Source organism: Cydia pomonella, chromosome 25 (assembly GCF_033807575.1).
Source record: "Cydia pomonella isolate Wapato2018A chromosome 25, ilCydPomo1, whole genome shotgun sequence".
In the NCBI taxonomy this organism is placed as follows: domain Eukaryota; kingdom Metazoa; phylum Arthropoda; class Insecta; order Lepidoptera; family Tortricidae; genus Cydia; species Cydia pomonella.
In genome coordinates this window covers 3,073,601-3,089,830 of record NC_084727.1, presented here as the reverse complement: position 1 = coordinate 3,089,830, position 16,230 = coordinate 3,073,601, and the positions used below count along the sequence as shown (strand labels likewise).

At 39.3% G+C, this 16,230-nt stretch overlaps 1 protein-coding gene across 1 annotated transcript; it reads right to left on the bottom strand.

The window, feature by feature from the left end:
- Window positions 1–192: 192 nt before the first annotated feature.
- Window positions 193–16,155, bottom strand: LOC133531787 (alpha-centractin). Its single transcript, XM_061870184.1, has 9 exons — window positions 15,984–16,155; window positions 15,672–15,736; window positions 12,957–13,131; window positions 11,987–12,138; window positions 9,451–9,594; window positions 8,849–9,014; window positions 6,359–6,428; window positions 4,561–4,727; window positions 193–2,627 (listed from the first exon to the last, which is right to left on the bottom strand). The coding sequence occupies exons 1-9, from the start codon at window positions 16,029–16,031 to the stop codon at window positions 2,484–2,486; spliced, it is 1,131 nt and encodes a 376-aa protein (XP_061726168.1). The 5' UTR covers window positions 16,032–16,155; the 3' UTR covers window positions 193–2,483.
- Between the last annotated feature and the right edge of the window lie 75 nt (window positions 16,156–16,230).

Genomic DNA, 16,230 nt, shown 5'->3' with positions numbered 1-16,230 from the left:
ATTTTGCGTTCTAGTCCGTTAGAGCGGTAGACTATAACCGATGTAGGTAAAATATTACACTAGACATTTTGCGTTATAGACCGTCCGCGAATAACCCTTATTATGATTATTCTATTGGTATCTTAGTTCGGTAGGATTGGTATTTTATTTTCTAGACTTAAATTTGAAATAGGCAGAAATGAAAAAATAATGTGTTCGACAAAAAATAATTTAATTCAAATACAAAAAATGCCTTCAGCATTAAATACTAAATCCATGCTTATAACTAACTAAAGATACTATAATTCACATATTTGCAAAGAAAGAGTGAGCACATAATTTTAGCAGCTTTTTTAATATTTAAAATTATATTATTTAAAGATGTAAATATTATTTTAACTATCTTTTAACTAATATACAGGTGATATTATGATCTGACGCCAATTTTGATGTTAATACAAAAATATAGCCAAATTAAGGTTAAGTAGCGCTTTCGTCTAATTAGCTTTCATAGAGGTACAATAATATAGACATGAAATGAGGGAGGGGGAGAGGACCGAACGAGATGCTCTTACGGAACTTTCAGTAGGAGTAGCAGAGAAAGCGCTATTATTGTTTGTCCTTGTCATAGTCTTACTTGTCCTTTCTGCCTACTTCTAAAAAGTCCTAAAAGACGTAGACGTTTTTTGTTGCCCACCGTTTTTTATGATGGGCAACATATTATCAAGTAAAACCCGACCAAATTACGTTGGTTGTTTTGGTATGTCGTCAGGAATGTTAAAAAGTGTTTTTAATTTTGGCGCATTGCGTATGTTCTGTCCCTCACGGGCGCACGCGTATAGCACATCTGTACGATCCCACCATCTATGTTAGCTTTAGAATATGGAACTTACGTTAAAATTCAAATATGGAACGTCAACTTGTCTACACGTATACTTAGGCAAGCCAGCTTTATAAGTAGGAAATGGCGACTTTGGAAAAAATAGGCGCAAAGGATCGATCTCATACAAAATTTGGAAAATTCGGAAATTTTCTATTGACAAATTTGGCTTGCCAGAGTATGCCTACTTAACCCGCTATCCACAGTTATAGAAAATGTCAAGAGCTATATAGCCCCAGGGGTTTTTAAACCAAAACTTTTTAGGGCATTTTAAAGATATCTAGCTGTGAGATCTGATGAATATAATAAGCCAATACGGAATATTAACCAAGACTGCGTAGGGGGCGCCACTAGCACAAACAGTAAGCAAACTGGCATAGTACTCTATAGTTAACGGTTTGTGTTAGCGCTGCACTCTGGCGGCAGAACATTGCATCAATACTCACAATTATTATCATATCAGCCTGTAAGTGAACATATAAGCATTTTAACATACACATATAAGTTAAACATTCACTCGATCCATTCTTCAGCATTGGTGAGATAACGTTTCTGTTGTTTTAATATGATTGCACTGGATGTCTTTCATTAAAATAGCTAATATAATATCATATAGACAACAGTATTAAGTTGCCGTTTTTTCGCTACTTGTTACTAGATGGCGCTAGTAGTATTAATATATTAAAGAGTCTTACTAGCTAAATACGGAAAATTATTAACAATGTTATTGTTTACTAAGTAAGTTAAAGAAATCGCGCTAAATTACATTGATACTTTTGTTTATTCAATAAATGCTCAGCAGATCGTTTTCGAATCTTTCAACCACATTAGTTTGAAAACTCGTCTCACGAAAGTTTACATTTCTAACATTTTTCAATTCATACATATCTTGGGAAATTTCATTGTACTGTTTGGCATAACAGTTATCTGCGTAACGTACAAACAGCCATGTCAGATTAACGTGAGTGCATACAAGAAATATGACCATTGGCAGAGGTTTTCGACACAGCGGTAAGTTCTTAAAGGCGACTCCAGTTGTTAAATCCGCCAATGATGTAACCGACTTAAAAATGCCTATATGGCCTAAGCCTAAGGTGTCTTCAAAAGTTAGTGACCACTAGTGTCATCTAGCGGCGAATAGCGTGATCTGAAAGTTTTTCTGCGCACCGCAGTAACGTAGTCGGTTCAAGCTAACTCTAAGGTATTTATAATAACAAAGCGTGGAATGTCATTATAACTCTGAAATTTGTATTAAATTTTTTAACGTTTATAATGGCATTTCCATACTTAGTTCTATTTAAGTCGATGCAGGAGTTAGCGCTGACGGACTCTATAGTGTTGCAGTTTATAGACATGTTATTAAATGCTACTAGCGCCACCTGTAGCCGAGTAGCGTGATTAGAAACTTTTTCTGCGCAGCGCAGTGTGATGTCATCATAAAACTGAAATTTCTATTAAAATATGACACTTCCACGCTTTGTTTTGTCAAAGTAGGTGCTAAGTTAGCTTAGAAGACTAGTGTTGCAATTTATATATATGACACTACTAGCGCCTGCTATCGTCGAATAGCGTAATTAGAAATATGTTCTATACTACTAGCGCCACCCGTCGTCGAGTAGCGTGATTAGAAAGTTTTCCTGTGCACGGCGCGGTGTCCCTCCTCGTCGTATTCACGTTTGGAGACCCACATCTTGCGGAACGTGTCGAGTGAGGCCAGAATCGAACCCCCTATCCATGTGGAGTAAAGGCGCTCCTGTGGCGCTGAGATCTAAAAACGAAATAATAAAAATATGAAATCAATCCAGTGGACGTAAGAAAATCGCAATCGTGGACTCAAGGACAAGTGGAAAAAGTTGTTGTTATTAGACACCTGATGTTAGAATTGAGTACTTTTTATTTATATGTTTATGTATACATATATGTATATTTTATATATAGGTTTATTATATGTTATAGTTTACGTATTCATACTACTGGTTTTCTACTTTTTATTTTATTATTAATGAGTTTTTCGGAACTTATGTACGAAATATCATATGATATTTACCACTAGCTTTTCGGTGAAGGAAAACATCGTGAGGAAACCTGCATACATCTGCGAAGAAGTTCAAAGGTGTATGTGAAGTTCCCAATCCGCATTGGGCTAGCGTGGGGACTATAGCCCGAGCCCCTGCCCAGCAGTGGGACGTATATAGGCTAAATTATTATTTTATTATTATTTATGGCCAGTGATCGGAACTATGGGAGTAAAGCTTTAACAAAACTTATCAAGCGGACGTAAAAAGAGTGCTTATAGCCTTAAACATATTCGAATATCTATGAATGTAAATATTTTTATGGCTGTAAGTACTATACTATTCCTATCCCTATGGACATGAATATTTTTAGGGCTGTATGCACTATTTTATGTCCGCTTAACAAGTTTTGTTAAAGTTTTACTCCCATAGTTCCGATCACTGTTTATGGCTCTCGTCCTACTTTAATGTGTATCCAAAATTCTCATATTGTTCATATTGATTTGTCTTTCATCTGTTAGTGTTTAATCCTTTCGCATTCTCTGAAAGGTTAGCTATATATAAAGTTCCAGAAAATTATGGAAGATAGAGGCAAGGAACAAAATCTCCATATACCAAAAAGTGTCCGACAAATAAATAGATGGCGCTACAATACCTAGAATACTTGAGAAAAAAATTTAATCACAGACAGCGCACTTCACTCCGTCAATAACGCCTAGGTTCTTAGCTACTCTAGCGCTACTCTGGAGAGATTTGGAACTATTATTTATAGCTGACAGCTGGACACAACAGTTCTGCCTAAGGAGATTCTGTTCCTTGCCTCTACCTTCCATAATTTTAAGTAAACACTGAATTGTCAAACGCCAACGCATTTTTTGTCTTTGGGTAATTCCACGAGACTATAACGTCAGTTATCAATTCTTTCGTGTGTTCTTACATTAATTATGCAAATTTAAGTATCCAGATATCTACCTGTAGGGCGACGCCAGACATACAGACCCTTCATTTTGCTTAATTAATGTAAGAATACTCTAAAGAATTGGTAACTGACGTTACAGTCTCTGGAATTACCCCTTTTTAGGGTTCCGTAGCCAAATGGCAAAAAACGGAACCCTTATAGATTCGTCATGTCCGTCTGTCTGTCCGATTATGTCACAGCCACTTTTTTCCGAAACTATAAGAGCTACACTGTTCAAACTTGGTAAGTATATGTATTCTATGAACCGCATTAAGATGTTTACACAAAAATAGAAAAAAAACGATAAATTTTGGGGGTTCCCCATACTTAGAACTGAAACTCAAAAAATCTTTTTTCTCCAAACTCATACGTGTGGGGTATCTATGGATAGGTCTTTAAAAATGATATTGAGGTTTCTAATATCATTTTTTTCTAAACTGAATAGTTTGCGCGAGAGACACTTCCAAAGTGAAAAAATGTGTCCCCCCCCCCCTGTAACTTCTAAAATAACTGAATCAAAAATCTAAAAAAAATATATGATATACATTACCATGCATACTTCCACCGAAAATTGGTTTGAACGAGATCTAGTAAGTAGTTTTTTTAATACGTCATAAATGGTACGGAACCCTTCATAGGCGAGTCCGACTCGCACTTGGCCGCTTTTTATTTGTATTTTTAGGGATCTTAACCTTAGGTAAATGTTTTTGTGTTAACTATTAACTTACCCTAATCTTCATATCCTTAGGAGCCAGCCTCCGTATCTCGGCCAGCAGGCGGTCGCCGAAGCCCCGGAAGAGAGTGGAGCCCCCGGACAGCACTATGTTCTGGTAGAGGACCTTGCGGAGGTCCATGTCGGACTTCTGAATGGCGAACATTAGCACCTCGTGGAGACCTGTGGGGGAAAAATTAGTAGATTGTGTCACAAGGGAGCAAAATATATAATATAATTTTTGGGATCGTTGAACATCGATTAACTATAGCCGACGGTGGCGGTCAACAGGATAATGGCTCTTCTACACGACGATGGCCCAGCGTAGGTAGGCCAGTCCAAGGGACGCATTTATGCGTTAGTGGGAGTAAGTGATATTGCTATCTCATTCCACCGCATAGCTGCCTAGCCCTTAGACTGGCCTAGGCTGTGCCATCGTCTAGAGGAACACTTAAATACACAAATTGCACTGGAAGTCATACCAACCTACCCGCCGCCAAAGAATAAGTAATAGTACAGACACGGATATATATAGGAGCGGCCAAGGCGCTCACAAATATCTGGACACGCCTCTATTGTCAAGGCGCTAGAGTGCGTGTTCAGATATTTTTGAGCACCTCGGCCGCTCTATATCTGAAGGCGACTATACTATCGTACAGAAAATAAACTTCCTACGAAAGTTTGACAGCGATTCAGGGACGAATCAAGCTGTCCCTTTCTTATGTATGGCACTATCCCTTTCGGCTATTTAGGGTTGGCCACGTTACTTGTGCCCACCGCTCCGTATTTTGTCCGTTTTTTGGTCAAATTGAACTATATCCAAAAGAGAGGTATGGGCACTGTGAATTGACACCTCGCTTTGTGTGGTAGGGCACTGCACACCGGATGTATTTGTTTATATACTACGTCGGCGGCAAACAAGCATACGGCCCGCCCGATGGCAAGCAGTCTCCGCAGCCTATGTACGCCTGCAACTCCAGAGGGGTCACATGCGCGTTGCCGACACTAACACTCCGCACCCTAGTTGAGCTCTGGCAACCTTACTCACCGGCAGGAACACAACACTATGAGTAGGGCCTAGTGTTATTTGGCTACGGTTTTCTGTAAGCTGGAGGTATTTCCCCAGTAGGGCTCTGCTCTAGACCTGGAATGACAGTGTAGTATTGGGTTCCTGCCGGTGAGTAAGGTTGCCAGAGCTCAACGAGGGTACGGAGTGTTAGCGTCGGCACTCCGCCTGCCCTCTGGAGTTGCAGGCGTCCATAGTCTACGGAAACTGCTTACCATCAGGCGGGCCGTATGCTTGTTTGTCACCGACGTAGTATATATATAAAAAAAACATCCGCCGTGCAGTCGTAGTATTTTTTTTTAACAGGTAATATATAGTGCGGTGCGTCGCGAATCGCGATTAATCGCGCGAATATATGTATATAGTATGAACTAGAATAAAAAAATCAAGTGCGAGTCGGGCTCGCGCACTAAGGGTTCCGCACTATTCCCTATAAAAACGGCAAAAAAATCACTGTTGTATGGGAGTTTAAATATTTTTTTTATTCTGTTTTTAGGGTTTCGCACCCAAATGGTAAAACGGGACCCTATTACTAAGACTCCGCAGTCAGTCCGTCTGTCTGTCCGTCTGTCACCAAGCTGTATCTCATGAACCGTGATAGTAAGACAGTTAAAATTTCCACAGATGTTATTTCTGTTGCCGCTATAACAACAAATATTAAAAAACCGGACAAGTGCGAGTCGGACTCGCCCACCGAGGGTTCCGTACTTTTTTAGTATTTGTTGTTATAGCGGCATCTCTTTCTCACCTTCGCACTCTTCTCCGATGAGGTCCGGCCGGAACAGCACCTCCGGCGCCCGGAACCGCGCCGGACCGATCTGTGGACAACCAAATACAAGTACTCATAAATCAAGCTCACTCTGTGAACTGTGTACTTTGACGTAACGAAGTGCGGCAGTGCCATATTAAATGTCACATTATCAAAGTAATTCGACTAATAAGTGATTTTACAAGCTTTTATATACTTATGTACGCACGGGTCAAATCTTGCAAGTTAAATTTGACCAACTTCCCGGTTTCTGATGAAGCTGAAAATTTGCATACATATGTAAGTCGGGTGACAATGCAATATTATGGTACCATCGAGCTGATCTGATGATGGAGACAGGAGGTTGCCATAGGAACTCTGTGATAAAACAACGCAACCCTAATGGTGTTTGGGGTTTTTAGAATTGTTTCTATGAATTTTAGTTGCCTGTTGAAAGAAAAGTACAGTCAGCGATAGAAGGTTGTACCAAAAATGATATTTTTGCCAAAAACTTATTTGGGGGCACGTCGAGCAAAAAAACGGCACGGCCGGACCATCCTTTTCTCGGAAACATTTCAGGCAATCGCACTAAACAATCTAATTTAATATAATATGTCTAATTTAATATATTTGACGACCGGTTTGGCAGTGACCCTGCCTACGAAGCTGATGGTCCTGGGTTCAAATCCTGGTAAGGGCATGTATTTGTGTTATGAGCATGGATATTTGTTCCTGAGTCATGGGTGTTTTCTATGTATTTAAGTATTTATAAATATTTATATATTATATATATCGTTGTCTAAGTATCCTCAACACAAGCCTTATTGAGCTTACTGTGGAACTTAGTCAATTTGGGTAATAATGTTCTATAATATTTATTTATTTATTAAATTTTTATCACCTTATATAAAAAATACTATTATAACATCATCTAATCAGTATACAATATCATAATAAGTAATATAAACTAACTAAAATTAAATCTAATAAAATAAGAAACGTAAATAAGACCCGGGTACGTCTTAAACTACGTCCAAAAGAGAGGTATGGGCATTGTGAATGTCATCTCGCTCTGTGTGGTAGGGCACAGCCAGTGGATGTCATTTCAGATCTAGAGCAGAGCCCAACTGGGGAAGTACCTCCACCTTACAGAAAACAGCAGCCAAATAACACTAGACCCTACTCATTGTTGTGGTCCTGTCGGTGAGTAAGGTTGCCAGAGCTCAACGAGGATGCGGAGTGTTAGGGTCGGCAACGCGCATGTAACTCCTCTGAAGTTGCAGGTATATATAGGCTACGGATACTGCTTACCATCAGGCGGGCCGTATGCTTGTTTGCCACCGTCGCAGTAAAAAACATAATTAAAAAAAACCCTCCCATGAAGTTCCCTAGGTTAGTCCCCGGAAGGCTGGCTACGTTCCCTTGTTGAATGGCGACCCCTATTCTTTGGCCTAAGAATGAGCCAGCCAGGGTCACCTGTGGTCTCACTCAAGCAGTTTTTTTTAACTCTCGTAAAGGATATGGGCGTCATTTTACCTTAGGGGTCAGGACCTCAGACTCATTGACAATGCTTTAACGCTTCAGATGATGATGATGATAAGTTATTACCTCTAATTGTGAACCAGGTAGTGTACTGAGCTCTCTCTGTGTCTAAAGTTTCCTCTTTAACAGGATTGGGGTAGACAGCATGCGCGTTCTTTGATAGTCTTTACTATTTCTACAATCCTGTACTCTCATATAATTTTATATTAAATTTCAAAAAAAAATTAGACGTTTTTTAGATTTTTTACGTTTTTCGTCAGATCGTGTTCACAATTGATATCACCTTTCTATCAGTATTGGGCGATATGTCGCCTATGTCCTATATAATATACATCCCTAAGCCCTTTCAATTAGTTTCTAAGCATTGTGTACTTTATTATGTACCTATGTTTAAACTTTTTGAATAAACGTCTTTATTATTATTGTATGTCTTTCCCATCACGGAACAATGGTGCTCCGGACCTTTGGGAGGCGTGCGCGGAGCCGAAGCCAACACGTAGAGGCCCTTTTGACACTTTAATGAAATGTAAGGAGTACACCTAGCGGATGCTGCCCTTGCCCGTGTCATAGGACGCACGCAGAGGCAGCACCCGCCAGGGTGTAAGGACTATTTGAGGGTTGATGGAATCTAAAATGAACTGGGCTATTGAGTGAAAGCGATGGACTAAATACTGGGCTATGGGATAAAAAACCGGACGCCTGCCTAATAAAAGGGTATTCAATTTTATTTCCGGCAGACGGTGACTCGCCCCCACAAGATGGGCCCCCACAAGATGGGCCCCCACAAAAAGCGACATCTAGGATGGCTCAAGGGCAACACCGGTGTGAGGGCTCAGGGGTGTCGAGAGGTGTACGCCGCTTTCTACCCAGTGGCTGCGAGCAGCCACTGTGCCAACTCGCGTCTTATTATTATTATTATTATATATTCTAACATCTATAAGTTTTTACCTCTAGCTGTGTCCCATCAGGTAGAGTGTACTGCGCTCTCTCTGTGTCCAGTGTTTCCTCTTTAAGAGGATTGGGGGAGAGGTAGCACGCGCGTTCCTTGATGGCCTTGACTATCTCCAGCTCGGCTGACGTACGGAGGTTCACGCCTTCTTTTCGGAGGAGGAGTCTGTAATTTGTAAGTGTTTTTTATAAATATGTTCATGCTTAACTAAGTCAGTATATAAACTTCACTTTAAGATCCTAAAGTGGAATACCAAGTATATATTTAAGTATTATTAACGCCATACATTAATCTTAGGATGGTATTCTCTGTCCAATATCTTGGTCCACTGTATTTTTGCATCTCACGATTTGCTTAATGAGAGGGTGAGACGCATATATCAAACACCTTCTTTGACCAAGCGAAAGCATTTGATACCATCTCAGCGCTAATTTTCCTATTAAAAGTTTGAAAACATCGGTATACGGCTTTCGGCGCTAAGATGTTTCAAAAAATATCTTACTAACAAAAGACAGCACGTCAGAAACAGTGACAAAGAAAATCTAAGTTGCCTTTAAGCTTCGGAGTCCCACAGGGAAGCATCCTTGGACCAACACTATACCTCAAGTATCTGGTGGCGTCTCTGCCAGCCACGTCGACTCTCATGATGGAGTGCGGCATGGCGAAGCCCTCGTAGATGGGCACGGCGTGGGTGACGCCGTCGCCCGAGTCCAGGACCACGCCTGTGGTGCGCCCTGTGGCGTATCTGTGCAAAATGATATACAACCATTTAGAAAAAAGGTTTTATTGGAGATCCTTTGTTTCTTCTCTTACCCTGCTTCTTTGGAAGTAGGGTGTATGTCATTTTACAGTACATATGGTGTTACTTTACCGCACTAGTGCGAAAATTAGCATATTACGTTACTGTGTCGAACACTTAAAGGGCCATATGTACTGTAAAACGTTGTACGATACATGTGCGATTAGGTAATTCGCAACTCGTGTCGACTTAAAACACTCCCTTCGGTCGTGTTTTAATTTATCGCCACTCGTTTCGAATTTCCTATTTTTCGCACTTGTATCGTAATGTACTATTTTGTGCAAAGTAACATAAACTCATGAGTTATTATAACATTAACAAGTAACCCCTTATACACCGATTTTAAAGACTTTAAAATAAATTAGAATCGTACACCTCCCAACCAAACTATCTACATAGATATATATCTGTGGCAGGGACCGGTCCGGTATCCCCTTCGAGGGTTTTGGAAGGGAATATTTCGTAAGGCTTTGCTTACCAAAGCCGTTGCTAATTAAAACCCTTTCATTTTGCTTTTTAAGCGCTTCATGATAAGGGTAAGCTGATACCCGTTCCTAAGCGCTAACCTCTTGAAAGGGTATCGATTATAAATTATAACGCTTACACCATTTTCAACTTTCTCTCCGTAAAAATAAAATCAAATATTGCTTATTTATGTTTAAAGTGAAGGACTGGGTGTCTAGCGCGTTGACAGTACAGGTGTCATAAATTTAAATTAGGAAGGGGATACCCTTTCATTTTAGCAGTATCTCTGAACGGTAAACCCGTTTGACGCATTTTTCTGGGAAGGGGTGGAGGGTTCCCTGATCTCGTACATTAGTGCCCCTGCCAAGGGAAGTAAATATGAACAAAGACATTATACGTTTTATGTTACTATGGCCGAGAATACTAGAGATTATTGAATATAAAAATTTGATATTAGCTGAATGCACCAGCTGTCATATAAAGCACTTTAGTTTTTATTTTTAATTCCATAAATGACCTTGTGGCGCTAGTAGTACGATGGTAGACGTTTGGACGTATGCGTTTACATAACTGTGTTATTTAATCTAATATATGTGTCGCTTCCAAGCAAAAAGTCCCACTTTGTTGCTCGCCATGAGGACGCTTTGACAGGTTATTCGTATAAAGGTACAAGCAAATTTCGTCCTTATAGTAAGTGACAAAGTAGGACCTTTGACTAGACTTGGACACTTATTATTATTGACCGAAGAGTTAGCGAAAGTCTACGTTTTGACTCGGGCAATTTGCCTTCTACAGCTCGCAATTCTCAACTGAATCTCGTGAAATTTTGTTAGCAGGTTCAGTAGCTACATAGAACTTTTATGTCGTTTGGTTTTTTGGAAAATGTTCAAAATGGTGGAAATTGGCATAAAGGACTTAAGTGCCATTACGATATATGGAACTTAAGACCATTGTGAGTACGCTGTGAAAATTACCCAACGAATTATTGTTTTTGCATGTTTTAAGCTTATCGATCTTATCGCGAGATCTACAGCTGACAGAATCACTAGTTTACAAATATATTCTTGTTTTTGTTTTAACTGAGATCAGTAATCTTTATTAATTTTAAATGTGTTGAAATCCTAGTATCCTGTAATTATTTAATTTTGAATTGTTTTTTTTTTGTTTTTTTTTTTAAATGAAAATGATTAATTTCATAAATGTCGGGTACACATATGACAAACAAGGTTGGGTCTTCCTAGTAGGTAAGAAATACCTGTGTCAGGAAGTCCCTCCTCCTCCTCCATAATAAATAAACAGTGGTTGTTCGTAACAATTGTAACTATTTAATTACTTATCTGTATCTTAAAAACTAGAAGTACTTATTACTCATTACGACGACAGAGCAGTTGTAGTAATGATAGCCTTACGGCTAAATAGGAACCTGTAGTTGGGTGCCTGCGTGCGTGCGTGCGTGCGTGCGTGCGTGCGTGCGTGTGTGTGTGTGTGTGTGTGTGTGATTATGTTCTCGTATATCTGTTTTGACGCGGATCCCTTTGTTTCGCATAATTATTGAAAGTCATAATGTAATGATAGTCATATTATCATAAGTCATAACTCTGTAACCGTTAACTTTTCAGGAATTTCCTGAGGTTATCCTATAGATAGGTTAGGTTAGGTTTGTTTTATGACAATCTTGAAAAGTTACGCGTTACTGAGAAAAACCAAATTATGACTAACGAAAATGCGGACAAACAATGGATTATGACTTAAAACTTTATGGGAAACAAAGACCCGTTTTGACGACCATAATACGAATTCTTGTAGATTGACATGCCTGCAATTGACAATATAATCTGTATTATGAAATAAATAAATCTAAATCTTTACTTACAAGCTGAGCACGGCTTGCATGCTCAGAAACAGCGCGGGCACGTTGAAGGTTTCGAAGAACACTTCAGCAGCCTTCTCGCGATTCCGGCGCGGGTTCAGGGGCGCCTCCGTCAGGAGCACCGGGTGCTCTTCCGAGAACGTCGATAGTTGATCCTGGATAAATAAACGTCAGTAAGATTAGCTAAGAGTGCCCAGCGGCTGATATCCGATTTAAAATTGAATATTTTTTTAACTCGAAGTGCAAGAGAGAAGAGTGGGGTGTTTTAGATTCATGAGTATAGGGTATTTCATACTAGTCAAATCAGTTTCTTTTTACGAACTGTTAAGACGATTTTGCTACCAAGGAATTTATATGGAACCTGGCATGTGACGTCACAATCAAATCACCTACTCTTATTAGTTTTATACGGGTTTTAACACATTCACTGCCGGGAACCCACCTGGTGGGCGCTCGTGAACTTTGTTCAGATGCCGGACAACCCGCTGGGCGGGTTGTTTTGTACGCAGCTATAGACCACCGGTTTCTGGGGTAGTGCGCCGTTTTTTGTCTGCCAGTGAATGTGTTAAAATAGAAATTGTGTCTAAAAATAACTGCTATCTACGTTTCTCTATTAATCTGCTCGCAAGCTACACAAGAAAAAATTAAAAACAACTGACTCTGCTGAGGCACGTCTACACTGGCCGTTTTGTATGCTCGCTCTGTGTGGACTCGCCTACACGATTACACAGATTCATATCAAATCTAACCTTAAAACAAAAACTCTCCATATATGATTGGTGAATGTTTACGGTAAGACAAAGAAACACCTAATGCTTACTAGTCACACTTCTATACCATTTATAAAAACACCACCCCTTAAATAAAATCTGCGGGAAGCAAACGATGGCGCGATGTAGAATTCGCAACGCTGGAAACAGCGCCATCTCCCGGGGGATTGGGTAAACTTTCTTTTAAAAGTAACTTCACTTACCTTGCTGTAAATGTAGTTCCAGACGCGCTCCATATCATTCCAATCGGTGACAATGCCGTGCTCCATCGGGTACTTGATGCTGAGCAGCCCCCGGTGCTCCTCGGCGCGGGGCCCGACAAACAGCTCGCCTTCTAGGGCGCCCGCCATCACGCGGATGTGCTTTGGTCGGCCGATGCTAGAAAAGGTTAGCAAAGTTAAATGTGTAAGTCTAAAATTTTATCTGTAGTCTTCAGAAGCTGTCATTTTGTCTGATACAGAAAAAAATGGTGGTGGTTATACAGTTACAGCTTATGTGACACTGCAAGTTGAACAAACACATGTTTCTAATTGGAAAGAAACAAGACGCGACATGAGGTTCTGCCAGGAGTCCGAAGAGACTGCAATGCACATCCTCTGTTCCTGTGGACCACTAATGTCAATAAGATGTACTTACTTAGGGTGGCACGTATTGCAACCCTATGAGGTACAAAACATAACGGCTCAAAGAATATGGAATTTCAATTTCAATTTCAATATTTATTTGCAACCAAAGTATTTATTTATTAAGAATTTTCTAGATTTTTTTTTTTATGGTAGAGGAGGCAAACGAGCAGACGGATCACCTGATGCTAAGCGATTACCGCCGCCCATGGACACCTGCAACACCAGAGGGCATGAGGGGATATTGAATGGGCATTAGTAATGAACTGTAAAGGGTCGCTACAATAGATCAATGCCTGGTCTCTGTGGCACCCAAAAGGCCCATGAACACTACAATAATAATAATATAAAGTTATGAATCTATTGAAACTGACCTGATGAAAAATGGTAGACAAGTACAACACTTTATTAAACTTTTGTCAATAAACTAATATTCAGTAAAATAAAAAAGTGGGGGCAATAAATAATAACCGGCCAAGAGCATGTCGGGCCACGCTCAGTGTAGGGTTCCGTAGTTACTCTTCCGTCACAATAAGCTAAACTGGAGCTTAAAGTATAGTAAATTGTTAACCAAGGGATGAAACGGTACCTTTCACCTGAGTTAAACAAATAGGCAAATTTGCATAATCAGTACCTAATTAAAGTAAGTCTTTTTACTATGAAGGGAAAACTTTTTGCGATAACTCAAAAACAGCTAAACTGATCATGTCCGCTATAGTTTTCATTTAATGTCTTTCTTAAGCTCTACTTCCACGATTTTTTTCATATTTTTTGGACTTATGGTTCAAAAGTTAGAGGGGGGGGGACACATATTTTTTTTCTTTCGGAGCGATTATCTCCGAATATATTCACTTTATCAAAAAATGTTTCTTGAAAACCCCTATTAGTTTTGAAAGACCTTTCCAACGATACCCCACACTCTAGGGTTGAAGCGAAAAAAAAATTTCACCCCCACTTTACGTGTAGGGGAGGTACCCTAAAAAAAATTAAATTTTTAGATTTTATTGTACGACTTTGTCGGCTTTATTGATTTATATATCCATGCCAAATTTCAGCTTTCTAGCACTAACGACCACGGAGCAAAGCCTCGGACAGACAGACAGACAGACAGACAGACAGACAGACAGACAGACAGACAGACAGACAGACGGACATGGCGAAACTATAAGGGTTCCGTTTTATGCCATTTGGCTACGGAACCCTAAAAATGAGTGGATCAACTTTATGACCAACAGTTTTGAGTGTCTCTTGTATTACTCAAAATTTCTCTGGAGTTACCAAGAAATCAGGCTTCTAATATAGTTTTTGTTTATTAGGTTTAACAGTTCAGGACTTTAAATTAGGGGTTATTTAAATTAACCAAACTGACCAGACTCTAAATCATTATAGACAAGAAAAATTTTGATAAATATCTGCTATAATAGGCTAGAATCTAGATGACAATTTTTTATGAATGAATGCACTTTATTTTAGGCAACAAATGGTCCATAGATAAGTACCGTAAAACTAGCATAGGGGTACATATTACAAAAATATATTTTAAAACTAAAAACTACAAAACACATCATGGTTGCCATACTTGTGATGTATTACGCAGCCCGTAATGTGAGGTAGCAGTGGGTGGGGAGGGGGAATGGGAGGGAGGGATGAATGGTATGAATCAATCAGGTTTGTATTTTATTTTTACAAGCAAATGCCTATTTGGGACCCATTGCATTAGGGGCATGGCACACTGCAAATGCATGTTGCTCGAAAGTTTGAGCGAGGCAACGCAATGCGCATATTATAGCGACATGTGAATCAGACGCAGTGTGGCATGCCCCTTAAAGCAATACAAAAGTCAGAAATTATAGTCAAAATCCGACAGTCGTACTTCACTCGCGAAATGCTCCTAACACAATGGTAAGAGATCATTCTCTTACCATTTTGACATCACAGTCACTGAGAGCCCATCTTGAAGTTGAGGTTGAGGGAAAATTACATAAACCAAATCTCACGGGGGCATAACTATAGACACAATTAGTAATAAGTACAAACTGTAAATGACCCACTCTGCTGCATGATGCATAAGTTAAACAACTAATATATAGAAACCGCTTTAGATTGTATAAGATATTTTGCAGAAAAAAGCAAACAATTAAATTATTTATAAAAAAAAATTTTGATTAGTGTGGCAGCACAGGTTAGTCAGTGTTAATAACAGGAGCATCAATATAAAATGTTAAATACTTTTTATATGTAATTTTTTTCTATGTAGTCACTCCTTAATTCTAAGTTAATAATAAATTTACTTACTAATTCGGGAATCTGCATTTTGGTATCTGGTCGCCCGCGAAGCCAGCTTTGATGACACCGGAGCCCTGGCAACCGGAAGGATTAGCATCAAACACTTATGGACATGCCAACGTAAGATCATGAGTCATTTCGGATTATAAACTGATGAAAATACTATTATACGTTATTTATTACATGAGTTAAGGAATTTTAAGAATGTTTAATTAAGATTAGAACTGCTTATGAAAGAAATTTTGGCAATTTACACGTAAAATACAAGCAAAATGTTCGTGGTCACAAAAGTTGTAGAAGTATAATTATATGGTTCATTACATTATCTATAACGACGGGCTGGTTGACTATAACATCATTTAACTCCATTTTCACTAATTACAACTAAATTACAGTCTTATTTATTGATTTGTTCTGTGAAAATCCACATTCGAGCAGCTTTCAACAGACAGGAATGACATCAGATTTTAGGTGTTGCCATTTCTTTCGCTACAGATAAGGCACACAAGTATTTTAATAATCCTTAAGCGGGGTATACACCTCAAAGTCGCCAAGACTTGGCGATATC